Here is a 27,972-nt window from a genome sequence, read left to right as displayed (position 1 = left end):
AGTGCGATACCAGAAACCAAACTTTTTTCTCTAAATAAATATCAGAAACCAGACTTGTAATAAACAAATCGAATAGGTTTTTATTTCATCTGAAAAAAGAACTCCAAGACATTTTCAAGTAACTTAGAATTACTCAGGAGACCTGCAATACCTTAGTACGATATTCCCCAAGGGCCCAGATAGGAAAAATATTCCTATAAGCAGCATAGCTTATCATACAGTTTTTGTTGAAGACTCCCATTATCTCCTGTGATAATGTGTGCAGAAATCAGGATAAATACGGATGACCATGTCAAATTAACTCTGTTTTATTCCTGTTCTATGAAATATATATAAACCTCGAATTCCTAACCTACTTGTAGTGTTTCCTAAAATAAATGATTTATTGCAACATAGTATAACATGAAAACAGATACAAGAGGCTTTTGTAGCAGTAATCTATTGAGTGAAATAACCCTTTTCCCTAACCATTTGCCTTAAGGTCCTTTAGGGCTTTTCTTGAACAAATAAAGATGCTAATAGATAATCTGATTAGCAGGACAGAAATCAAACTAGCTAGATAAGAAATTTGATTTGATTCCATGGTTCATAGAAGATAATATATTTTCCATGAAAAAAGAAATAGGACAAGGTTGACCAGATTTACCTGTTGAGGAAAATCTCCATTCTCTAGTTGAGAATTTATTAGTATCTTTGCTGCTCGGTGCAGTGGCCTTGGATCTCTATTAGCCTTTTCAAAGAGGAACATAAATAAGAACATTGAAAGTGAACTTGCTGGAAGTTATTACAAGCACTGAACAGATGTAAGATAACACAAGTTTAGGCACAAGCCCCAGTCTCATGCCTAATGTCTAGGTGCAGTGAAAAAAATCCATTAACATTAAACTGCATTAGATTAGCAAACTTGAAATATAAGATAAAACTGCTTCCAATATAAGAGATTTAAGGATGCAATAATAACGCAGATCAGCCTAAATATTACAAGATAGAATCAGGAAATGAGTATAAGCTTTCTTCCTAATCTCTCCTTTTTTGCATATCTGAATGTAAAGAAGGTGATAAGCATGATTTTTTTGCATATAAGAAACCGAAGAACATACACCTTTTAAGAACATATAATTTCAGTTCAAGAAAAGGGGAAAAAAAGTAAATTCGACTTGTTCACCGCATCAGCAAAATCAAAGATTTCTAGTTTTTCAATCACATGAAATGTTTAAGACATAATTGACCACAAATTTACCTGGCCAGATTCAATAAGGGCTAACATTGCCCACCCAGTGTTTACAATGTGTGGTCTGTTATCCTTGAGGTTTGTATAGTCCTGGACAATAGACATAACATTTGTTAAAGAAGAAGTAAATCAGGTTAAAGGTGAAATTGTTAAGGAAGAAATAAATTAGGGTGTTAAAGAGTAAGTCGGTCAAGTTAAAAAATGTAAGGATAAATTACACTTTTGTAATTAACTATAATTAATAGTTTATCTTCTTTTTCTCTCATGAAAAACCTATATGTATAGATCTGTAATATTCAATAAAATACGTTCCAAACAATTCTTGGCATGGTATCAAAACTTTAGATTTAAAAAAAAAACCAAACTCTTTAACACCCTAATTTACATCTTTAACAACATGGATTACATATCACCCCTAAAGAATAAAACCATTGAGAACAACAATTTCAATTTATTCTCACATTAGAGGTGAACAGATTACTCAAGTAAAGCCAGAATAGTAGTACTCTAAATAATATATCATGCAAGCATTTTCTGATTAATAACATAATATTTTGCAATCTTCTTTAGTAACACATTGATGCACAGCATGAACAAGCTAAGATAGAATATTTTTATGATTAAGCTTTACAATATTTAATATTATCATTTTCATATGTTTTTATCATTAAGCTAAGAAGGAATCTTCTTTTTCCTCTACTAATCTTATGTTCTTCTAATTACTATATTTCACTCTTATTATTGCTTTTTGCTGAATTAGTATTATCAACATCATACTAGTTTCAGTGAGTGAAATGATAGAAACCATTCCTCCAGTTTCAGTAATCTGTAACTGTTTCAACCTAGTGAGATCCTTACAGTCCATTGATCGAAAAAGCATAAAACTTCACATATTTGTCAGCCACTGTACACTTGGTTGACATTTTTCTTTTGAGATTAAAAGTAGTACACTGGGTTGACATTAATCTCATGGAGCTTGACTATCATCATCAACAGCAAGTTGGCTTGTAAAAGATTAATGACAAGACTTGGTCAGAACATGATGGATGAACTGGAGAATAGATCTATCTAACTTCAAGACAGTTCAGTTTAGTGTCCATTAAAGCCTTGTGTTTCTTGTCTTGCCTGGTAGAAAGCCCCTAAATTAATTGAAAACTAGCACAATGCAATAGTTAGCATTCGAGATCTTTTCTTAGTGTCCTTGTGCATGCATTTTTGGGACTGACTTGCATATCAGAGTCACTGGAAAGTATAAGCTCAGAAAATTCAAAAGAGAAAAGGAATGTAGGACAAATACGAGACACTTCATTTTGTATTTTCTTCTGCAACACTATTATGCAGCACAGTTAGGAAATAATAACAATGATCTTCAAGTTAAAAGTTAGCTGATTCAAACAGAAACTTATTATCAAAGGCAATTATGTGGATCAGAGAAAGCTGGAAACCTTAAAAGTAAAAGGAATTGTAGAGTGCCTGAATTACCGAACCTTGTCCTGACAGGATAGATAACTTTCTCCCCACCCGCCAGAAGGAAGCTCTTTGGACAAGAGAAAATCACAGGCTTTGCGAACACTGGAGCAACTTTTGTATGTTCTACCAGCAGCTACCAACCCTTTTATTCCAAACCACCCAGCATAAGTAAAGCACACTCCCCAAGATCCATACCTATGGAAGAGAACACCGTAGATATTTAACAATTGCTAGGAAAATAGTTGAAGCATACATGTATTTCTTAACCCATGCTTTATGGCCTCAATCAAACTAAAATGAGAAGGGAAAAGAAGCTCATGCCGCCAGCAAATTGATACAAGGAGACACGTATCGAATCCCACTTCCTGATTGGGAAGACAATAGCACAACCATGAAAAGAGACTTGGACATTAATGTATACAAACCACGATCCATCTGCTGTTTGCATCTCTTCAATGAAGTGCACAGCTTTAGCAATACAATCTTCTATTTCTTCTGTCCGATGCTCAGGATGTAATTGCTTGAAGGACGCAAGTGCTTGAATTGCTGCTGAGGTACACTCAACATATCTATATTGACACTCAGGTAAACTTCAAATTAGAATTAGTCATAGAATAACAGAAATTTTGTTTAAGCATGAAATAAATTTTTTGTTTTAAATATGTCTGAATCTTACGGGTAATCAATGACAATGTCACCAAAAGTTTCTGCAGGGTTGATTGACTGAAATTACAGGAAAAACATGAGATAGTAATGTTAAATAAGATACTTAATAAAAAATTAATGTAGAACATAGAACCAGTTAGTGTAAATTTGTAGAAAATAATGTTGCTGTTACACTAGGATAATTTAAGTAGTTACCATAAATGTAATGGAATTGGAAACAAGGAATAAAATGATATGCTGAAAGGTTCTACAGAGTCTAGAAGGGCCTCAGCAGCCAGGAGAAGAAGAGATACACTTCTGATAAGGTGCAAAATTCAAATACAACATTACAGATCATTCAACAAAGTGCACCCACACGTGTATGTACTCTAATATCATTTTCCAGTCCCAATAAGAAACATTAGGATACTTATGACTGATAAGATATAAAGGTGCACTACAATGTACCAAACTACAATGGAATCACTGTCACAAATTCCGAGAAGCTCCTTTGTTTTTCCCGTCTTTAATTTTGTTTTTTTCTGACAAGCAAGATTTTAAGCTTCTGTAATACAGCTAATATGAAGTCTTTTTGAAATTTACAAGTATACCTTATGATAAGATGGTTGCATTCACATACTATTGCCAACAGCTAGGCTATTAGGCATATATGTAATACACTCATCCAGAAAAAATCTGAGTTGAATCTCATCTATGTGTGAAAGTAAGAAGCATTAATGACATACTCATTGGTTTTTATATCAGTTCTCTTGTTTTATGTAAACTTTAATATAATAAATCCAAGCATCATTCAACAGTTAAGAGTATAATAGCTGTTAATAGGCATCAAGAAGATGATTTTTTAATATATACAAGAAAAGAAAAATCAATAACACAAAAAAAAAAGAAATTATTAGGTAGAGATGTTAGCCATCAAGCAGATGATTACCACAAAGTTAAGCACCAAGTTTGTAGAATATATATTATTGCACATCAAAAAGGATAATCAATACACAAAATATGTATGAATAGAATAGAAACTAAAAATTTTGTTAAAAAATTTTAAGGGGATTACCTCCAACCATCTGTAGGATCTTGTTAACTCATATGTTGCAAAGCCACCATCAACATTCTGCAACGATTGTAAAGATAAGGAAAGTATAAAAGAATCAGTAGAATATTACTGAACTGGAAACTGGAAACTGGATTAAACTTACACAGGCAAGATCATCAAATCATCAATCAGGAGTAAAAGGAACTAACATGACAATAAGGCTACACGTACATATATAATAAATATATGTATGAATGTCTAGAAGTTCTCGCACCCTGATAGTTATATCCTCCAAAGCTTTTGCACAACAATCAGTAATCTTAAGCAAAAGAAGTTTATATGCCAAAACCACTGTTTGGCTACCAATGAATTAGGCTCTTTTGAAGTTAAAAGATAAAGGACAGCAGGACAGAAATAAATATCTTAACAAAGAAAGACTACCAGGCCCATCAGTATAGATCCTTAAACTTTATGAAGTTGCAACTAGTGCAAAAGGAAGTATTCAGCTTGCTTTGATAAGGATGGTAAAACAGCTAAAAAAAAAATGGATCCATGTCTTTAAAAGGTTATGTTCTGTCATATATAAATACCTCTAATTTAACTCAAATAGTTAACTTATTTTTGAAAATTGGTCACTTCATATCATTTGTCATGTCAAGTGGATTTAGGTTGTGTCATAAACAGATTTCTTTCAATAAGTTCACATTTGACTCAAGTTGTGTATACGAGTCATGTCAAAAGTTTCAGCCTAATAACATCAATTTAAGACTAATTCTTGCACCAGATTCTTGTATCTTATTGTAATACTCACCAAAATCCACTCAAGGTTGCTGTTGCTTTTCTTACTAACTCTTATGAATTAATCTAAGTAAAACATATAAAATAAATCTAAAATTTACAGTATAAAACACACTAAGTGCTATAGTACCTGAAGTATACACCAGAAAGGGTATCATGTTTAGAAAGAATAACAAGTTGCTCCTGTAAATCTACAGTGATACAGATTATGTTGGATAAATAGTAGATAGAAGATCCACTACAAGTTATTGTACATTTCTTAGAGAAAATTTGATCATATATGGAAGCAAAAGAAGAATGTGGTAGCAAGATCCAGTACAGAATCAAAATTCCAAGTGATAGCTCAAGGAGTCTGTGAGTCATTATGGTTGAAAGTGATTGTTGAAGACCTAAGAAGCAAGTGGAATGGTCCAATGAGACTCTATTGTAACAACAAGTCATCAATCAACATTTTTCATAGTCCAATACAGCATAATATGGCAAAACATATTGAAGTCGACAGACATTTCATCAAAAAGAAGTCAGACAGTGGTTTGATTAGTATACTCTACAAGTTAGCAACTTCCAACTTGTAGACGTGCTTATTGAGGGCTTGAACAATCCAACATTTCAAACAATCATTATCAAAGGAATGGAAAATGTCGATTCACCAGCTAGAGGGGAAGTGTTGAAAAGTGTATATATAATTTAATGAATAAGCATATTATAGTAAAATACTCTTTATGCAATTAATTTTAAAGTTTCCTTTTCTATACTCGAACCAATGTATATACAGGACCCAACTATTCAATAATAAATCATAACATTTCATTCTTCCACACAAACGAATTTGGAAATTAATCACATTTCTAGTTTTCTATTTCTAAAATATTATTTTTCTATCATAACTACTAAACACTTTTCCTTAGACTATAAAAGCATGATCAAAGAATTTATCCCTACTAACAAAATTGCTATGTTGCTTTTCTCGTGAACCAAACTCTTTACTGCACAAGGTAATAAATGGTATCCATGGTAGGGAAAGGAATGCTTGGGATGTCCTTGTTGGAAGATCCATTACTCACCAGAACCCTTGAAAAGCCATTTTCCCAAATCCACCCTTTGTTTAAACATCACTCACCTGATTACAAGTGGCAAATGGTACTAGAAGACTTTTTTGGGAAAATAGATGGTTGGGAGACGAACAATTGGCTACAAATTCTTGAAATTATACCAACTGTGTACCAAACACACCATCCATGCTTCTATCTTTGCTATTAATATTGGGGATAGCTCTTCTTGGAACTTTCACCTTAACTTATAACCTATCTAATAGGGAGACTCCTGATTTGTCAACACTACTAAACATGCTAGATCTCATACATATGACTTCTCAACTAGATAATTGGCTATGGATCCTTGAAGCTTCTAGCCTGTTCACATGTAAGTCTTTATACTCTTACCTTATAAATAACCCCAGTGTCACACAATGTCATTTTGCCAATGCATTTCGAAATGCTAGAGTTCTTTCAAAGGTTAAGATATTTTCAGGGACGGCTATCAACCAAAGGCTCAATATCAATGACTTACTTCAAATCTGTCGCTCCCACCGTGCCTTGTCTCCTGATGTTTGTGTTATGTGCTTCAGAGATTTTGAGACTCACTCCCACTTCTTCTTGCACTCCACCATGTCTTGGAAAACGTGGACTGATATAATAAGTTTTAGCCTCTACTGGGTGGCACCCCCAACTGGGGTTAGTTTCTAGAATTCCCTTTTTCTCTGGGGGTTCGGATGAGAAAAGAGGCTTAGCTGCTTTGGCAAGGTGCTAATTTTGCCTGTCTCTGGTGTTTATGGCTAGCAAGAAATTGTTAAATTTTCCATTAGCAGTCAATGTCTTCATGTGAGCTTATTGAGAGGGTCACTTCATGGCTTCCTATTGAGCAAAATCACATGGATATTTCCCAAAAACAGCATTTTGGAGCTCCAAAGAATTGGGATGTTTTCATATACAGAGAATAGGGCTGTCTTTGTTCTAGTCTTGTTTTAACCTTTTTTACTCTAGATTCTTGGAGAATCTCTATTCTTCATTTTTGTAGCTTTTTCTTTCTTCTCCTATTTAACAAAGTTTCTTTTTTACTCCAAAAAAAAAAGAATATAAAAGCATGAAAAAAAAGATACATAAGCAAGAAAAGAAAAACTTAAAACAGTGACAGAACCTAAACTTTCTTAAACCATCGGTAGTTGCTGCTAGGGTGAACAACCTGGAACAAGTCAGTAAGACCCAAATATTTACCTGTAAGGAGAGAATGACATTGACAGCATCATATACCCACTTCACTTCTAAAGGTTCCCCAACTGTGCTTGATGGAAGTTTTGATAGTAGTAAAACAGCCTATGCAACAAAAATTGAGTTATTGAAGAGAAGTGAAACTAGTCCCTTTACAGTTTATTAATAATCTCACCTTCAATCCTTCTGCGGTACAATCAGAGATTGGCCATCCATGATCGGCAGTTGAAAAGGGCCAAGCACCTTTTGAAATGTGTCGGTACCAGAGATTTAGATCTCCGGGACAATCTTCTAACACCTTTAAAGCATCTTATGAAGTCAAGGACAAAGACAATTATCAAAAAAAAAATTTCTTTTTGGATAAAGGAAGAAACTTCACTGAGTAGGAGAAGAAGAAAAAGTTACAAAAGTGGAGACAAAAACATCCTCCTAGGAATAAGCATAACAAAAAGTAAAAACAAGTGTAGACACCAGCATAGTCCTAATCTCTATAGATGATAGCGCCCCAATCTCAATAGACAATTGTCCAACTATTAAAACATAATTTTAGAAAGTTAACCTGTGAATCCTTTATGAACTCATGTGCCTTCCTTAAAGTTGGACCATAATCTTCAGCCAGGTCTGTTGAAATGATTGCTTGGACAGCAAAAGCAGTATCCCATAATTGACTTCCATTATAACCCTGCCATAGAATTACTACAAGCATAAAGGTGAGTACCAAAAGGGTCTATTATTTTAATGTGTTAGCATGATTAATTTTCTTAAACATGGTACATTAACTAAATACTACAGGACAATATAATATGTTAAATGGTATAAAATAAGATGAGAAGGAAGGAAATGCAAGAAAGAAGATTCCTAGAAGTCAGATAGACATCTAGGCCCATTACCTAACCTGCATTTTCATTCCGTCTTCAGCAATCCACAAATAATCAAAAATTCTTGGAAGATGAAGCATAAAAGCATCTGAATGTGGATCTTCCACCCAACAGCAAAGCATATTTAACACCTGCAATGTAACAAATCATCAAGCCCGCAAAGGCAATGAACTAAAAAGATACCAAGACATGAGAGCATTTGGGAAGAGTATTACAACTAAGAATGCTAGTGGATTTTACTTCAAACCATATCCAGATTTTTCTTATCAATCTGCTGCCGATCTACAGTCTAAACAATGAGATCTTTAAAAAAAAAAAAAAAAACAAAGGAGCATCATCAATAGCTTCTCTATGCATACCTTGTTGACAGGCCCTATGCATATATATCGAGTATTCTCATCTTCATAGTGAATATGCTGCATTACAGTATTCAATGTCTTCTCCCTCAATCTTTTAGCTGGCCAATATGAAAAAACAGGATCGTATAGGAAGTGAAGAGATGCCCAAAGGATATCTTGAACCAGAGGATGTGGGTAGTATAGATCTTCCTAGCAATATTGGAGTTACAATACTACCTCAATAACAGAAGATACCATGAAAAATGAAACATTTAGCAACTGAAGAATAAAAGGACTTCTCTTGGAGCAAGCAAAACCACAAACTTGCACCTATAAATGCAAACATGCAATACCAACATAAAATGAATCCATATCCATGCACCATATAGGCATCTAATTTTTACTATTGAGGTTCAAGAATAATTTCTTCATTAATATGAACTAAACAAAATCACAGAGAAAAAAGGAAATGTGATCAACTTAAAGAGCATAAATTTTGCAAAAAGCAAAGACAACAGATCTCTTCCTAACCTTTGCACATGTATTCCGAGCCTTATTCCAATCAACTTCATGGTAAGGAATTGCATAAAGCTCCTTCCTTAATGATAGAATTGTGGGTGTAATTGGCCCAACGAACCTCTTTCCATATAAATACGACATTGGCAAGTACACCATCCGACAGTGACACCACATCCTTCCTATAGATAGGAAATTCAAAAGACTACAATCAAGATGTGAAGACTTATTATACTTGATTTTTCTTTTTGGATAGAAAAATAAGTTATATTAGAAAGAAGAGAACAAAAGATTACAATAGAGCAAAAAGAATCCTCTTAAAAAAAGAAACCAAAAAGGAAAGTATAATTAGAAAAAAATTATAAAAAAAAAACTTCCCAGTCTTGCTCAAAAATAACCAAATACACATCTCTTGAAAACCAAGAAGCCTTAGCCCACAGGAAAAAAAAAGATTAACTACCCCAGAGGAAAGATTGGGGTAAACAACAATCCCTGATAAGTCTAGTGTTACACAACACCAAGGCACCTACAACAAACGAATATATAGCACCTCAAAGAAGCACCTCTAGGTAGTACATGATAATTTAAGTCAAAAGCACATGAAAAGAGAAAGCATTTTCTAATTTCTTGAGTGACATTCATACGGAACCATTTTAATTAAATCTTTGATAAATTGGATATCAAATAGAATCCACCTTTATAAAAATTATGTGAAGAAAACATAGGATGCTAAAGAAGAAATAAGTGACCAGCCCGTCAAATTATTCATAATCCTTACCACTTCATCATCTGCGCAATATACCAAGGCCTAGAAAGAGTTCAGAAAAACAATACTAGAAAACGAATATGAATAATTGGTCTCTAACTCTATGTTCAAACATTAGATCAAAGAATCTTATTTCATTGATAAGTTAGTTTTACAACATTAAATAGACTAATCAATTCATATCTGCCTACTGAAATAATACCTTCACAAAAGTATTTCTAGCTTGTTGTTTTCTCATTCTACACCATAGTGATGGATTTTTTTTTCTCTGTGGCATGATTGTAGAAGATTTAGTTGCATGATTGCAAAGGACATCCCATTTTTTTCTATTAACAGTTGCTTGGTGCTATCTCCACTATTGAGAATTAGAAAATTCACTGATTATGTTTTGGCTCATCAATTCAATGCAATTATAAATTTCTCGTGGATACTTCATACTGCACAAAGAATTTGGAATGTTGCATCGCATAGACATACTCCCAAGTGAACAATGATGCACAAACATATGAATTGCAAAACAAGGTGAGAGGAGTATTGCTCAATACTTTAATGAACTAAATGGCTTTTGCCAAGAATAAGACTATTATCAAAACTCTTAGGCAGTCTATTAAGTAGATGAAGCCAAACTTCATAAATTAATTGAAAATGAGAGGGTTTATGACTCTCTTGCTGGCCTTAATATAGAATATGATCAAATATGAGTTCGGGTCCTTACTCGACATCATTACTTTTATACGATAGACTTATTATTGTTGAATAGTATAATTTATTATTTAAATATTTTAATTATTAGTTAGTATTATATAATTAGAATTTTATTAAAATAGTAATCTTATATAATTAAGATTTTAGTAGAATAGTTATTTCTTAATTAATAGTTTAAGGATTTTATAAATACGCAGGTATTACAACCTAAAGGGTGAGAATAAAAATTATATTTTTTCTCCAAATTCTACATAGTATCAAAGCAGACTAAGGGTATTTTATGGTTTTATTTTTAGGATTTCTTTAAAACTCTAAAACAACAAAAGGAAGCTGAGGAGAATGAGAGCCAGACCAAGGGGAAGAGAGGAAAGATCAGAGGAAGGGAGAAGGCAGCCGGATCCTTCCTCCACCGCACTCTAAGCTGCGCAAAGGGCCACCCGGTTTCTTCCTCCACTGCATGCAGAGCTGCGTAGCCTAGTTCCTTCTTCCACCGCACGCAGAGACACGAAGACGCCCTCAGTTTTCATCTTCTCCAGCTGCGCACAGAGACGCGCGACCCAATTCCCTCTTCAACCGCACGCAAAGCAGCGTAGGGCACGGAGGTTTCCTTCTTCTTCAACCGCACGCAGAGCCACATGACAAACTCTTGTTTCTTCTTCCTCCGCGCGAACTGCCTCACTCCGATCGTACAAAGCCTTTGGCTACGACCTACCGACCTTCTACCGGGCACAAGTAGAAACCCTTTGCCACACGCAAAGCCGTGCCCGAGGTGTTTTTCTGGCCAGCTGCATTGAGCCGATCTGAGCTGTTGAGCCGAGCTGATTTCAGCCCGAGCCGAACTGAGTCAGACAGATCTGATTTCAGTATTTTCTGTCTTTTTGACTATTTTGGTACAAATTACTAGGTATGTTGTTATTATTAGGTATTTTTCTTCTTATCTTTAGCATTCTAAAATGATATAAGTAAAAAAAATAACGGTTTCTTATTCGGATATCCCCTTATTGCAAATCAGTCCCGTAAAACTTGATTGAACTAATTATCTTACTTGGTTAAGATTTTGTTTATTATTTATCAAAATTAGAGGATTACAGTGATACATTACAAGTGATATGAAGATACCGAAAGTAGCTGATTTGTAATATAACAGACGAAACTCTGAAAATTCTTCGATAATGTCTTGGTTAATCAATTCCATGCAACCATATATTGCACGAACATATTTGTTACTTGATACTGCAGCAAAAATATGGAACGAGTCATCTCTTACATATTCACAAATGGATAATGATACCCAAGTTTATGAACTCCACAATAAAATTTGTGGCACAAACCAAGGAGATATGAGTATTTCACAATATTTTTTTGAAATGAGTGGATTATACCAAAAATTATATTACTATCAAGACTTTCAAGCAGATTGCCCTGCAAATGCAATCAAATTTCTGAAATTGATTAAAAAAAAAAGAATTTATAATTTCTTAACTGATTTGAACAACAAATATGATCAAAAACAAATTCAGATGCTTGGTAAAGATCCTTTTTTTTCATTAGAACAAACTTATGTTTTTGTCCAGTAAGAAAAAAGTAAAAGGAATATCATGTTTTACATAACACTACTTGAGAAAACTGAATTAGTTGCTCAGTCTGAACAATCCAAGGATTTACGAATATATGACTACTGTGGCAAGCCAAAACACACAAGAGAAACTTGCTGGAAGTTGCATTAAAAGCCAACTAGAGGTAGTGAGAGAAAGAATGGTAGACCTACGAGAGCTCAAAAAAATTTAGTTGATAAAAGTGAAACACCCGACACACCGACAGTTGGAGCTTTTTCAAATAAAGAGATTCAAGACTTGAAGCGTATTTTGTTTCAATTTAACTCTTCATCAACTATATGTGCAACAAATCTAATAAAATTAGAATCTTCAAACAACAAAAAAGATTGGCATTGTAAACTATATGATGACTAAAAACCTTATCTACAAGTTGGGCATGAGAGATATCTCTGCACCAACTTGAAGGAGGGGTGTTGAGTAATATAATTTATTATTTAAGTATTTTAATTATTAATTGGTATTATATAATTAGAATTTTATTAAAATATTAATCTTATCTAATTAAGATTATAGTAGAATAGTTATTTCCTAATTAATAGTTTAAGAATTCTATAAATACGCAAGTGTTACAACCTAAAGGATGAGAATAAAAATTATATTTTTTCTCCAAATTCTACAATTATTATATTGAGCAAGAAAAGAGTCACAGAAGTGTCACAATCCACCCTACTTGGTGGTGACAAAGCAGGTTTAGTTGCTTGCATCGTCCATGACCAGAGAAAGACCAGTAACCAAGGTATGCCAAACGAAGACTACATGACTTGTAAATACTGTGGTAAATCACAACATACTAGAGAGAATGGTTGGAAGCTTAATGGCATATCAAATAGATGTCATAGTGGTAAGCAGATCAATTCTACGCAGCCATAAGCTAACCTATTTGAGAGCAATGACACATCAATAATAGAGAAGTCTCTTATGCTGGAAGCTTTTCTAAGGAAGAAGTGCAAACCTTCAGATGACTTCTTGTTTTTACACAAGTGGCATTCATCTACTGCCACCTCCTCCAACTTGCAAAACCTCATCGACCTTCGTCGTTAAAATGAAAAGAATACAAAAACCCTAAATAGGGCCAGTCTTCATAAGCAGCCACCAATGTTGCTACTACCAGTTTTCATAGCCAGCCACTAGTAAGCTCAGCAGCCTCCAGTGCTGCTCCCAGCTGCTGCACGCCTGCACAATCATGCATCTCCGTTGATTTTGGAGGAAAAAAATATAAACTTTATTTTCTCATCTTTTATGTTATTACATTTAAAATATTTATAAAATTCTTAACCTACTGATTAAAAAACTTTTATTCTAATATAATTCTAGTTATATGATATTATTATTCCAATAACTCTAATTACATCATCTCAACTAATTAAACAATAAAATATTCTACTCAACACTCCCTCTCAAATTGGTACAATGATATCACACATGTTCAACTTGCAGACTCAATTCTGAAGAGTCATCATGCGATCTACCAGAGATGGACGCACGTAAAGGAGCCAGAAAATGGACCAAAGAATACTGATCGGAGTAACTTGCGCACAGAGGAAGCGAATATGTGTCGGATCGCAACACCAAAGGCGACACGAGTGAAAGAAAAAAAAAAGACTATAAAAGCCTAGTAGAAGCGGCTCGCGTGCTAACAAAGCAGACCTGCGCTGGTATCATGAAATCTAAATGCGAATATGTGCAGAAAAAACAAAAAGAACACCAGAAAAGGCCAGTCGGAGTGGCTTGCACGCGGATGAAGTAGATTTGCGCTGGTATCACGAAACTAGAGGCGCATGCATGCGAAGGAGCCGACAAAAAAACCAGAAAAGACTGGTCAGAGCGGCTCGCTTGCGAAGGAGGCAGATATGCGCCAATATCGCGAAACCAAAGGCAATCACGCGCGGAGAAGCCGGAAAGGAGCAAAAAATGCTAGTCGGGAGCGGCTCGCGCGCGAAGGAAGCAAATTTGTACTAATATCGCAAAATCATATCTGAAGAGCCCCAGCCACGTGAAAGTAGATTTGAAGCAGGGAATCGCATAGCGGATTTGTGCAACTGAAGAGGAAGAAGTGTCGGATCTGTTGGTCTCGTGCTCGCCCAACACCAAAAGGTCGGAAGAAGAATCGTGCACAGGCAAAGAAGAAGATCGCAACGGCCGAATTGTGCGAAAGGGAGAATTCAAGTGGTTCCGGTGCAATTTTCACCAAATCCATGTCGAATGTGAACCCATCAACACTTTCTATGGTGATTGCCAATAAAATCGCGGTGAAACGTGGTGACCAACAGCTGCACATGCAGCTCACGCGTCTCTTCTGCTAGTGGCTGGGAGAGTCGGGGGAAGGCTGCCGGTCAGGTTTACAACAGTGTTTGGGGCTGGATAATTGAGTATCAACTCAGCTTATTGTGCTATTTTAGATTTTATAGGAAATCTTAAAATTAGAACTTTAAAATAATTTTATTTAGATCTAGTACCGTATTGATTTGGGAGAAAAAAATATAAATTTTATTTTCTCACCCTTTATATTGTTACATTTAGAGTATTTATAAATTTTTAATCTACTGATAATGAAATTTTTATTCTATTATAATTCTAATTATATAAGATTACTACTTTATTATCACTCTAATTATATCATCTCAACTAATTAAATAATAAAATATTGAGTATTTAAGTTACGCGCTTGCTCACTTACCGGCACTACTCCAATCGCGCCTCTACTAGCTCCAGACCCTGCTCCAGCCAACCACACCTCCATCACTCAAACTGTTATATGCGTGACAAAAACCATGACAAAAACCACCATGCACCACTAGAGTCGTGGACCCCTAAGACTAACAGCTAATGTTGTTCTCTACACCAGTAATCCCCAAGCCACTTGTAGTTGCTTATCTAACTGTAATTATTTATGCTTTTGTCTCTACTAAACTAGTGTTTATTGTCTAGACCTATAGATCATGTAGAGACAACGTCACAAGCCACTAACAAAAATTTCAATATGATAAATTCGCAAAAAGCAACGAAAGAATTCCAAGCAATTCAAGTCACCTATCACCTAAATGAAAAAAATTACCTCTAATGATCATAGTTTATCCATAAGAGAAAGGGAAACTCAGCCCCAATAGGGGCACCAGATCAAAACTGGGATAGCCATAATTTGATGCTTGGACAAAGAAATTTAATAATAATGGCATGATTTTGGAATTCAATGTTCCTAGAGATCAATGATACATTTATGTTCTTATCCAATGCAAGAGATGTTTGGGATGGCAATATGGAAACGTACTCAAAAGGTTAAAGATGCAACTTCAATCTATAATTTAACAATCAATAATTGATTTGTAAAGCAAGAAAATAGATTAGTGACATAATATTCTAATCTCCTGAAAACATTGATGGGAAGGTTGCCTATCGTCTGAATGAGAAAAATTACTTGAAGTGGTCACAATTATCCATAGAATCCTCAAAGAAAAAAGTAAATTCAACCACATTCTAGACACTGGAAAAAACTAAGAGACCTAGAATTTAATGCTTAAGATGAATGTTCAACGATAATGACATAGCTCTAAAATTCAATGCTCCTAGAAATCAGTGGTACATATATCTTCTTATCCAACGCAAGAGATGTTTAGGAAGACGTTAAGGAAACATACTCAAAGATTAAAGGCGCAACCCAAGTCTACGATTTAACAATCAAGACTTTACAAAGCAAAGAAACATATTAGTGACGGAATATTCTAGTCTCTCGAAAGGTTGGTGAAAAAGCTGCTTATTACCTAAATGGAAAAATTACATGAAATAGTCACAACTTGCCTGTAGAATCCTCAAAAGAAAAAGGGAAATTCAACCATAGCTTAGGCACCAAACTAAAACCAGGAGACTTGCAATTTGATGATTGGGATGAAGAAGATTCAATGATAATGGTATCGCTTTGAAACTCAATGTTCCCAGAGATCAATAATACGTGTATGTTCTTACCCAATGCAAGAGAAGTTCGGAAAATTGTCAAGGAAACGTACTCAAAGATTAAAGATGCAATCCAAAACTATGATTTAACAATCAAGACTTGGTCTGCAAAGGAAAGAGACAAATTAGTGATAGAATATTCTAATCTCCTAAAAGGTTGATGGCAAAAACTAGATCACGTTGTTGCCTCACAATAGATTGTGGCAGAGACATAGCCACTATAAAGAACTTCGTAGAGATTGATAAAGCCTACTAATTCATGGCGAGTTTTAGTGAAGAATATGATTAGGTGAGAGTTTAGATCCTAGAGAATGAAGAAATATCATTATTGGATAAAATAACATCTTTTGTTGTAAAAGAGAGCAAAAGAGAGGGTAATGCTAGAACCTCGCTCCACTGAAAGCTTAGCGATGATAGCCAAAGACTCCAAAGGACGCCAACAGGCAAAGGAGTCTAATCACAATGATACACCATCAACCGATGATAACAATAGAAATAATCTATTGGGTACCTAATGCAAGAAACCAAGACACGCTTAGGAGAAATGCTAAAGCTTCATGAAAAGCCTACAACCTCTGGTAAAAATTAAGGGTACAAAAATAATTTCTCGAGACCTCAAGGACACATAAATGTAGCTAACCAACAAGGGGAAGAGAAGGTTGCCGATTTCAATGACTTCAAAACAAAAATTGAACGCTCAAGGACTCAATTAAAGCGTCTGGAGAAACCTAAAGATATAGGTCTATTGGCACATTTAGGTACATTTTCTATCCCACATGGATTAAATATCTCAAGTAAACCCTTTGCACTATCTTGAATTTTAGAATGAAGAGTCATAGATCATATGATCAACTCCTCTAAATACTTCAATACCCAATAATTATAAAATAATTACGTGATGATTCACTAACCACAGTAGCAAGAGATGGAAATATAAAGATTATGTCTTTACTTTACTCTTACTGATGCGTTTCATGTTCGCTAATATATACGAATCTAATTTCAGTAATCAAACTATCACATGACCTAAATTATAAGTGATCGTTTCTTCATCTTATTGTGGATTTTAGAACTTGAATTCGAGAAAGATGATTGGACATGTTGAGGTACGGAATGGGTTGTATTTCTTGGATGCACTTGAGATATGGTTACACTACAAATGATTAGGACAATAATGGAAATTTACAATGTGAAATATATGAACTAACAAAATATAAACATGTAACTTTTCTTCTAGCAATAAAAGAAGCAATTTTCCTTTCATATTAATTCATATTGATATTTGGAAACCTTCGTATACTTCTAACATTTCTAGGGCTAGATAGCATGTTTCATCTATCGATGATTGCACACGTAACTCTTCCTACTCTAAATTCGGAGTCGGTCATGCTATTCTCCAATTTTGCAATATGATCAAAATTCAGTTTGAGATAAAAATTAAATGTTTTACTGACAATGCTCACAATTTCTTTAACCAAACACTATCCTCATTTTCTGAAAGTGGAGGATTATTCATAAGTCTTCCTATGTCCAAACTGCATAACAAAAATGTGTGACAAGACGGAAAAACAATCACTTGGTCACTACTACATGCGTTTTCTTGTTCCAAAACCATGTGCGTAAACAATACTGGGGAGAGGTTATCTTGACTACCAACTATCTTATAAACATTTTACCATCTAGTGTTGGAATTCCAAAGTCCTATGGAAGTCCTACTACCTTCTTTCTTGACGTAAGAGTCACAAATAATCTTATTCCTAGAGTCTTTAAGTTTGTTGCCTATGTTCACATACATCAACCTCAAAGGAATATAAGTGTTGTCACTCCTCTACCCAAAACTTTTATGTACCCACTGATGTCACATTTATCGAGACCGAGCCTTTCTTCAATCAATTTTTTTTTTAAATAAGTTTTTTCAGTCAATCTTATCTTCAGAGAGAAACAGTATTGATAAATAATAAAAAAAAATTTATTCCCCCACTCTCAAGCACTACACCCTCTCAAACACTCAAAATATCATAGAACCTAAGTTCATAAAATGAACCTGAACCGATACCTCTACAAGACTCAAGACTTTCTCAGGGATACTTAAGAAGGAAAAACCTGGATCCTAATCTGAAAAAAGTTCAACATCTGAGTAGAATGCCAGAAATGAGGTAAATTTCAAAAACCTTTTACCTTCTAATATAGATATACCAATTGTACTTAAAAAAGGGATGAGGTAATGCACTAAGTATCCACCCTACCATATTTCAAACTTTGTATTATTTGGAAGGGTTCTCTAGCTCACACAAACTTTCTTATGAGTCCAAATGCAGTTCTAATTCCCAATACATTTTCTGAGGTTTTGTCATGTGAAGAATGGAAAAAATGTTATAGATATTAAAATGAAAACACAGAAAAAGAACTAGACATGGGAGTGGTAGACTTACCCAATAAAACGAGACCTGTAGAATGCAAGTGGATGTTTACTATACGTACAAAGTTGATGGAATTATAGAGAGATATAAGAAAGATTAGTGGCTAAAGCATATACCGAAACTTATGAAATAGACTAACAGGAGACCTTCGCACCTATTGCAAAAATGAATGCATTGCGTGTCCTATTATCCTTGATTACGAACTTTAATTGACAATTACAACAATTTCATATAAAGAATATCTTTCTGCATGGGGATCTTGAAGAAAAAATCGATGAAGAAATTCCCTCGGGATTTATCAAAGAAATAGGAGCAGATAAAGTATGTAGACTAAACAAGCACTTATAGGCCAAGCAATCCTCTTGAGCATGGCTTGAAAGGATTGCAAGAGTAATACTAGCAATGGAGTACAAGCAAAATCAAAGAGATACATCTTTTGTATCAAGCACTGAAACTCAGGGAATTACAACTCTCCTGGTATATGTTGATTATATATATTTGATAGGCAATGATGACAATAAGAGATCAATGCTCAAAATAATGTATAGCCAAAAGGTTTGAGATTAAAAAATTAGGGAAATGAAAATATTTCTTTGGTATAGAAGTGGCTCAACCAAAAGCTGGAATATTGTCAGAAGTATATCAATAATCTTTTGAAGGAAACAAGTAAGCTAGCGTGTAAATCTACTAACACTCTTATTGATCCCAACCATAAATTGGGATTGACAAAATAAGACACCAAAATCAACAAGATACACCAAAGACTAGTGCACAAAGTAATATACTTGTCATACACAAGATCAAATATTACAAATGTAGTGATTGTGATAGTCTATTCACACACAACCCAAATATTACAGGCTGCATATTGGGTGCTAAACTACTTGAAGGAGACACCAGAAAAAGGTATCATGTTTATTATAAAGAACAACAAGTTACTTCTTGAAGCATATACTGTTACAAATTATGTAGGATATGTAGGGCACAAAAGTTCCACTACTGATTATTATACTTTCCTTAGAGGAAACTAGTCATGTGTAGAAGTAAAAAGCAAAATGTGGTAGTAAGGTCTGGTGCAGAGCCAGAATTCCAGCTAATAACTCAATGAATATGTGAACTATTATAATTAAAAATGATTCTAGAATACCTAAAAATTAAATAGGATGGTCATATGAGACTCTACTATAATAATAAATCTGCAATCGGTATTGTCTACAATCCAATACAATATAATCAGATCAAGCATATTGAACATAATAGGCATTTCCTTTAAAAAAACTGGATAAAGTTCGATATGTACACTGTATATGCCCACCACCTCACAACTTGCGAATGTGTTGACTAAAAGATTAAGTAATCCAGAATTTCAGACAAATGTTGTTAAGTTGGGGAAGGAAGAATATCTATATACCAACTTGAGGAGGAGCACTAGGAAGTTCATAAATTAGTATAAAAGGTATATTAATAAAATACCTGCATATATGTTTTCTTTTATTGTTCTCAAGAATATGAATATAAAAGGCCCTAATACTCAATAATAAAAATAACATTCATGCTTCCACAGTTTATACATCCAAAAAATCCTAGAAAAATTAGAACCCAAGTTCTCAAATGTGTTTTTCTTGGGTATTCTGCTAAGCAGAAAGATAATAAATGTCATCACCCTCCCACTAAGACATACTTTATTATTATGCATGTAACCTTCTAGGAATTCCAACCATATTTTTCTCCCTTTCGTTATCTCTTCAGGGGAAAATTAGGGAAGAATAGTAGGTAATTCTCCTTCCTCAACGAGATTCTTTCCTAATACCTACTTCCATCCCAAATGAGAAGGATGACAATCCAAAGAATATTTATTGTGGCTAACTAGATAGGAATGTTGTAACGTTTCACAAACACAATACTATTGAGCATAGTTTCCTAGCAAACGCAAATATTGAATTCAATTCGTAAAGAGACACCTAGCGAGTTCAATGCTATTCATGATCCCCTTAACCCAGATTCTACTAGTATTGATCTGGATGTTCCTAAACATCCTTTATCTAACTGTCTCATATAATTCTCTATCATCTACCTATAGAGCTTTTATATCATCTTAAGGGAAGCTGTACGAGCAATAAAACCTTTACTGATTGATGACAAAGACAGTCTGCAATACAGACTTTATCATCACCTCAACATGATTTATAATTTTCACAATTATCTGAAGAGCCTATCATATGGTCAGAAAAACTTCAAAATCTATGCTCCACATATCATTTTTATTTTTAGATTGGCAAAAAATGACATACCTGACTTGACAAAGTTTGGAGGCTGCTGGCAAAGAGTAAGATTCAAGTTGGTATGAACTGTTTCAAGAATTGTACCTCTTCATTGGAAAAACTCCTAATATGAGAGAGTTCTCTTGAGTTGGTGCTTCAATAGTCTCAAATAAGTTGGCTTGTGGTTGTATGGCATTATTTTTCTTACCTCCATTACCTCTGTTTGGCTTGTGATTTAGCTTCCAACAACCCTCTCTGGTATGTTGCCATTTGCACAATAATCACAAGTAAGGTTATCTTTATCAGACATTCCTTAGTTACTGGTCTTTGGTTGTCCACAGTTGATGCTAGCAACTACCCTTGCCCTAACTATACTAGTTGGACCGATCATGGAGCTTCTATGACTCTCCGCCTGTTGAACATAAGAGTAGGCCTATCATAGTGATGATAATGGATTTGACCAAGAACCTGAACCTGAATTGGTCATAATCTATGTTAAGGCCAGAAGAAAATCATAAACTCATTCATTCTCAACTAATTTATGAAATTTGGACACAACCACTGGGTATGCTGCTTGAAAGTCTTAATAATAGTCTAATTCTTTCCATAAACCACTTAGTTCAGCAAAATATTGATCTATACCCATCTTACTTTGTCTGGTTGCACATACTTGATTTCGCAACTCATATATTTGTGCATTGTCACCAACCTAGGAGTATGTCTGGGATTCAAAGCTCCAAATTTTGTGGGCAGTATCAAGGAGCAACTACCCACAAGAAATTTGTGGCTGCATTGGGTTAATAAGCCAAAACATCACAAGTGAGTTGTCTGATTTCACACGATCGAGCACAGGGTCAGCATCCGCTGGTTGGGTTTTATTTCCTGTAACATGTCTTTGCAATCCCTAGGCTTGGATGAATAGTCAGCAAGACTGTGACCAAGCAAGGTAATTGGTTCCATCTAGCCTTACTGGGCAGATTTGTAGTGCCAAATTTTCTCCCATTATCCCAACATTGCTAGCACCAATGGCCAACATTCCCTCGCCAGATCTGTGTTCTGCCATCTTTTTTTTCTCTCTCTGTGTCCGCACACACCTTTGTGCTCTTTAAGCTCCACTGCATTGATAACAGACCTACGATGAGTCCTACTACTTGCGCACCTAAGGGAGAAAGAAAGTCGAGCAAAGTCTTAACCGAGTTCAAGAAAAAGCCCAAGGCCCGAGGAAGCTACCAAGGAAGCAGTTGGATTTTAGAAGGGGTCTGTTATTAAGAACGGGCCAGTCATGGGTTTAGTTCTGGTACCATTATGAAATTGATAGTGAAACCAGAGGAGAAGAAGATGTTTTCTTGATGTTCATATGATTATTTGTGCATATATATACTATTTACCCATACATCGAAACAACTATATATGGTAAGAAAAATAAAGGCACATGATCAAGGAATTTACATCTTAACAAAAAGGTATACCAAAACTAGATATTTCCTAAATTTTATGGCAGTATATTCAGATCTAATGGCAGTAAATTCTGACTTTAATGGTAGATAGTCAACAAGATCGATAAGATAAAGATGAGCAACAAGTAACTAAGAACCTGGATGAACTGGAAGAATGTATGGACAAAGCCATACTTCTGGTGGCAATGGATTGTTTCCAGACCATTCATACACCCCAAGAACCTATCATAGTCAAAGATCAGTAAAATGTCAATAAGAGTTTGAGAAAGTTACCTTTTTACCCTGAGCAACAAAACAAAAGCTGATATTTATACCGAAAGCCACATTTTCCCCCATGAAGTAATTGCAGTTGCACTGCCATGATCAAAGATCCACCTTTGTGCCTTTTCCATTGTGCCTCGTCCACCATCAGCTCTTTCACCAAGCAATCTCAAGGTAACATAGTTTAGGACAGTACCAAACATGGTGCTTGGACCCTCAATATGCAGACCCCAACCCCCATCTGTATTCTGCAACCAAGTGAACAAGAGAACATAAACTTAAGCTTTTCTGATTTTGCTTCTTTATGACCAACCCAAGTAGTTAGATCATGCTTTACCCACGCCAGTGGTTCAATTTTCAGAACACAGAATGAATCTTCTTTCTGAAGAAACTAATTTTTTTCTTTGATAAAAGAAGAAGAATTATTAAGATAAGAGGAGAAAAATACAATTGAAGAAGGGTAAGATAATCTCCAAGTTATACAAACTAGAGTAAGCAAAAAGAATATAAAGAGACTAACACATAAAGAATGTGGGATTCTAATAGCCAAAAGCAATAATCTCCCAATTCTAATGGAGGTCTGATAAAGCTAAATTCAAGAATTTTCCATGCACCTTGACCCATAATGTTGCCAAAAAAGTCATAGTTCATATAATTATGATTACATTTTTATGTTTACAAAAGGAGTGGCAAAAAGAAAAGGAATCTTATGACACTAGGACATTCTCATTCCCTTGCTAGTTAACCTGCTAAAAGAAAATATTCTACTGAGAGATCATAAAAATTAGTATATAGGGAGACATCCAAATTCAAAAGACTGACAAAATAGACGCACTGAAATTAAAAGAAAAATGCTTGCCTGATGATTAAAGAGATATCTGCACATCTCACTTTGATGTTCTTTTGATAAGACAGTATCAAGAGCTCCTGTAATAGATAGAGTAATGACCTGTTGCAATTTATTAGAAGGACGAAGTCACATCAAGTCATGGCTCCAGACAAGACATACCTCTAACCATTATTTTATGAGAAAGAAGGGAACATTGATCACAGCTCCTACATCATAAGCGAAAAAGATAATGTTGATAATTTTAGCTAACAAGGCCAACATTAAATACACTCAAACACTTTATTCCTTCCATAGCTCTGACAAAAGAAGCATATAGCTTTCTCAGAAGATTTCAATTATCCACGTGGAGACATAATTGCATACTTGAGTAATATTATATTTGAAAATTAAGAGAATGTCTAAGCTTCAACCCTTACCAAGCCAGGAAGCAGAAACATTGGACCTCCATAATCCCCAGGCCAGTGACCATCGTGCGCCTGGATTGTGGCATAGAAATTGAGAGCTCTCCTTAAGGTACATGTCACTGACTCATCTGTAACATCTTCAAACTCGTTCACTTTCACTTGTGGTATATTCGACTCACATGGCTTCTCCTTTGCAAACTACATTCTCATGAAGGAAGTGACATAAAAGGTAGTAAACACAAGACTCTTCACTATGCAAACCAACAGAATGTCTAGTGCATTTGTTATCAGGAAATTAATTAATAAAAACCACCAAATTCTCCTGGATTAAGGTTATGTTTGGCCAAATGAACTTCATTTGGGAAGCTAATTTGTAAACATGGATAGAAATAAACACATGACTTTTCACTATGCAAACCAGAAGCAATAGAATCTCCATTGCATTTGTTACCAGGGGATTAGTCAATAACAATGAGCAACTTCTCCTAAATTAAGGCTATGTTTGGACACATGCACTTCATTTAGGAAGTTCACTTGAAAATATTGATAGAACATAAAAATGCATTATTTCATTTCAACTTGAAATTATCTAAGAGGTAAAATTATGTGTGTCAAGAGTTTAAGGAAGAAAATAAAGTAGGGGTTTAAAAGTAAAGTAAAAAATTATAATAGATAAAAGGGTTTTCATTATGCTTTGTTTGAGAGTTAATCGTAGTAAATAAGGTAAAGAAAGTTTTTAATTCCCTCTTGTTTGGTTGAAGAGTAAAGTAACATAAAGATTTGCATATTATGACAAAAATATTCTTACGTATTAAAAAGATGCGTTAATTATGAAAAAAAGAAGGTAATTAAGTAAATTTACCAAAAATAACGAGCCACACAAATTATGAAAACCATCCCAGCCAAAAGTAAAGGTCCAATGCACCCTTGCTTTCCTCTTATTAACTCTGTTAAAAAACTATTAAATAGGACTATTATTAAAGCTTGTGTTACTTTATCCCCCTTTACTCTAATAATTCCACACAATTTGTAAAATAACATAATGGATTTGAGCCAGATCTTCTAAATATATTAGGAAATACATTTTTAGGAATATAAAACAAACAAGGGCCAATTTCGCTTGCTTAAAGATTTGGGTATAAAAACCTAAACATCACATATAGGGTTTCTTAAACATTAGATATAAGAAATCTTAAGCATCACACTTAAGGATTTGGTTGCATCACACAACTAGAAAATTAAAAAATTCTCGAAATGTTTTATTGAATAACTAAATAATGATGTAATCTTTTTACTTTTACATTAGTTCTGTCAAGGTCACGCTCTTAGTCCTCTTTTGGGAAATTTTTAAAATATGGAAATATTAAAGAAGAGAATGAACCATCAGTTATACATGGTACACTGTAATTCTTTCTTGACTATACTTATGTGCAACCTAGTAGTTAAAGCAGAGAAAGATCGAAAGCGTTCTCCATTTCAAACCCTAGCTTGTAGCGGAAATAAAGGTAAAAAGCTTCTTAATTACGAGATTTCTTGCAATAGGCCTTCTTTCAATCTCTACAATTGAGCGGCTCAATTTTTCAATATAATCACATTCCCAACTATACAACTATCTTCTAGGGGCAGTATAAGTATTTTTCTAATTCTACATTGTTTTGTTTCTACTCTCATGGTTCCCATAATTGATTCTTTCCTATTTGGTGTATTTCATAGAATGTCAACATATATTTTTCTAGGTTGACCTTAGCTGTATGATTAATATGGTAAACATGATGAGAGTCCCAACACTTACATCTTATGTTTGGTGGAAAGAATTTTGCTTTGAATATATATGACATACAACAAAACTTCATGTAAATCAACATCTACAAGGGCCTACGGTAAATGAAAAAGATAAAGAAATTGAGCCCGTTGGAGCAAGAAATAAGAAGAATATCATGCCTTCCTAGGACCATAGATTTTTAAAATCCTGAAAATCTTTCACCTAAAGAGAGTCCTATAAAAGTTAACTGCATGTATGAACCTCACCACTAGTTAATCCTATGGACATTTAGCTTAAGGATCATGATACAACAATTGCACAATTTTTTGATTTCATTTCAACTACAAGGTTTTATGCTCCTAACCAATTATTTGTCTCCACTGTTCTTGCTTCTAGTGAGGATGACCAAGCACGAGGTTTATTAAGACTTTTTATTGATATGAGGGTTTTATTTTTTTAAGAAATTAATTGATTTTACGATATAATTTATGTTTTCGATGGTATTAATATTTGTAGCAAAATCTAATCATACTTAAAAAAATTGATTATTAAGTATTATAAATATATTTGTAATTCACTTTGATACACAGTTATTCAAGAAAAGTAATTAACAATTTTCTCAACATTTTTATTTGTGTGATGCGAACAAACCATTAATTACAATATTTAAGAATTCTTAGATGAAATGTCTAAAATCCTAATATCTAAATTTATCCCAAATTCTTAACAAATCAAGTTAATCCCTATTTGACTACATCAATCAATTTTCATCATTTTCATTTCATAATTAAAGAAATGGTGGATTTCCAACTAAAACTCCATGTATGAAGTAAATTGTTCCAAATACAATTAAGTATTTGTGTACACCATGAAGTCTGAATGTCTCCACTTCCATAGAAATGCATAAATATGCCAATTAGTAACATAAAAGGAACCACCTCCATAAAAAAGCATAGCTATATGAAACAAAAGCTCTTTGCTACTGGGAATTTTAAAAGAAAAGAAACCAACTAGTTCCAAAAACTATATGCATTTCACGTTGCCTCGTTCTCTACACAATGCTAAATTTTTGCTTCTCCTAGCAGACAAGAACATTCCAATACATAAAGTTTTGATCCAAGCTTATCCAATATGAACTTAAACCTTGAATCTACAGGAGTACCATTTTTCTCATGTATTATAACACAAATCTCAAAACAAAATGAAGTGCACTACTTAGCATCACTAATCCTAATCTAGAAAAGATGATAATAAGAACCAACGATGCATAATTACCAAAAGGTACTCAATGCCTAATTTACAAAGTCAAACAAAATATATCTATATAGCTGAATTTTTTTAAGCATTTTCCATCAAAGCAAAATCAAAATACCAACATAAAACATAATCCAATGAAGGGAGCAAGCCACAGATAATTGGAAAAGTACCTGAATCCTCATTAGAAGATCAGAGCTGTGCTTCTTCTGGAACCGATTATCATGGAAATTTTTGCGAGCGTTCTCGATTTCCAAGAGCTCTCCTGCGGTACCAAGCTCTGGACAGAACTCCCAAACTTGACGCCCTACATGGTTGTTCAGGCTTCTTAGACCTCCATTATCGCGACTGCTTACTGTCTCTGCACCTATCTTTAGCTTCCACATTTGAATTTGCGCAAAAAAGAAAATCAACAAATGCTATTCCAACACAACAGAAATTTTACTCATGGATATCACTAATGAAGTATTCCCATCAGTGTTTCTGAAATCACGGTTCTTGAGTTGTTTCACCGGCGATTTGACATAAAAATTTAAAAAGTCATTCCAGTCCCAAAATCAACTGAACCATTTCTTTCTTCCCTCCTTCCTTTCTTCTAGTTTTTCTCTGGAAATCAAATAAATGTGCAGAGACGAAATGAGGTAATCCCCAAATAAATCAAAACCAGGTTTGAAGATCAACTGAAATTTACAGAGAAGATATTTGCACAAACAAAATTAACAAAGAAGAAGCGTGATTCTTCAATGATCCAATCTACCAAACAAATCAAATTCGAGGCTTTCAATTTTTAAAACCTCCAGTTGGCAAAAGCCAGAGAATGACGTCAGAGGCTACGTATGGCCCGCGGTAGTTGTGGGACGTGCCAGCTGTGACAAATTTGGTTCATTGGTACACCTGTTAGCACGACTAAGCAAACAGTATAGAACGAGGCCGGAAATAATTAATGCCGCCCAAGCATCCTACTTTCAAAAGGACGGACAAGTAATTATGTGCCACGTGTTCAAATTTTCTTGTCATAACATATTAACTTTCCAAATTGTTACCTAAATGAAAAAAAAACAAAAAATTCCA

At 34.4% G+C, this 27,972-nt stretch overlaps 1 protein-coding gene across 3 annotated transcripts; it reads right to left on the bottom strand.

The window, feature by feature from the left end:
* Positions 1–7: 7 nt before the first annotated feature.
* On the bottom strand, positions 8–27,679 carry LOC110807341 (cycloartenol synthase). Of its 3 annotated transcripts, none has more exons than XM_088220795.1 (18): positions 27,075–27,679; positions 23,898–24,083; positions 23,491–23,580; positions 22,685–22,879; positions 22,508–22,592; positions 9,213–9,379; positions 8,703–8,891; positions 8,361–8,474; positions 8,025–8,147; positions 7,641–7,763; positions 7,472–7,570; positions 4,422–4,478; positions 3,378–3,424; positions 3,127–3,270; positions 2,719–2,896; positions 1,241–1,321; positions 647–730; positions 8–247 (listed from the first exon to the last, which is right to left on the bottom strand). In XM_088220795.1, the coding sequence occupies exons 1-18, from the start codon at positions 27,285–27,287 to the stop codon at positions 134–136; spliced, it is 2,289 nt and encodes a 762-aa protein (XP_088076921.1). In that variant the 5' UTR covers positions 27,288–27,679; the 3' UTR covers positions 8–133. The 3 variants fall into 3 exon arrangements, with proteins under 3 accessions (XP_088076921.1, XP_088076922.1, XP_088076923.1); XM_088220796.1 differs by lacking the exon at positions 27,075–27,679 and adding an exon at positions 23,641–23,687 and having other exon boundaries at positions 23,898–23,990; XM_088220797.1 differs by lacking the exons at positions 23,898–24,083; positions 27,075–27,679 and adding an exon at positions 23,641–23,687 and having other exon boundaries at positions 23,491–23,558.
* Positions 27,680–27,972: the final 293 nt, after the last annotated feature.

The sequence above is a fragment of the Carica papaya genome, chromosome 5 (assembly GCF_054855325.1).
Source record: "Carica papaya isolate Zhongbai chromosome 5, ASM5485532v1, whole genome shotgun sequence".
NCBI lineage: Eukaryota > Viridiplantae > Streptophyta > Magnoliopsida > Brassicales > Caricaceae > Carica > Carica papaya.
Note: the sequence above shows the minus strand (reverse complement) of the source record. Positions and strands in the feature narration are given on the sequence as shown.

What these genes read in the sequence shown, in the direction of transcription:
- LOC110807341 (XM_088220795.1), bottom strand. Translation starts at nt 27,287, where the DNA reads ATGTGGAAGCTAAAGATAGGTGCAGAGACAGTAAGCAGTCGCGATAAT. An exon ending in GGGGGAAAATGTGGCTTTCG is followed by an intron (nt 22,593 to 22,684) that starts GTATAAATATCA and finishes TGACTATGATAG; the next exon opens with GTTCTTGGGGTGTATGAATG. An exon ending in CAAACAGCAGATGGATCGTG is followed by an intron (nt 2,897 to 3,126) that starts GTTTGTATACAT and finishes TCTCTTCCATAG; the next exon opens with GTATGGATCTTGGGGAGTGT.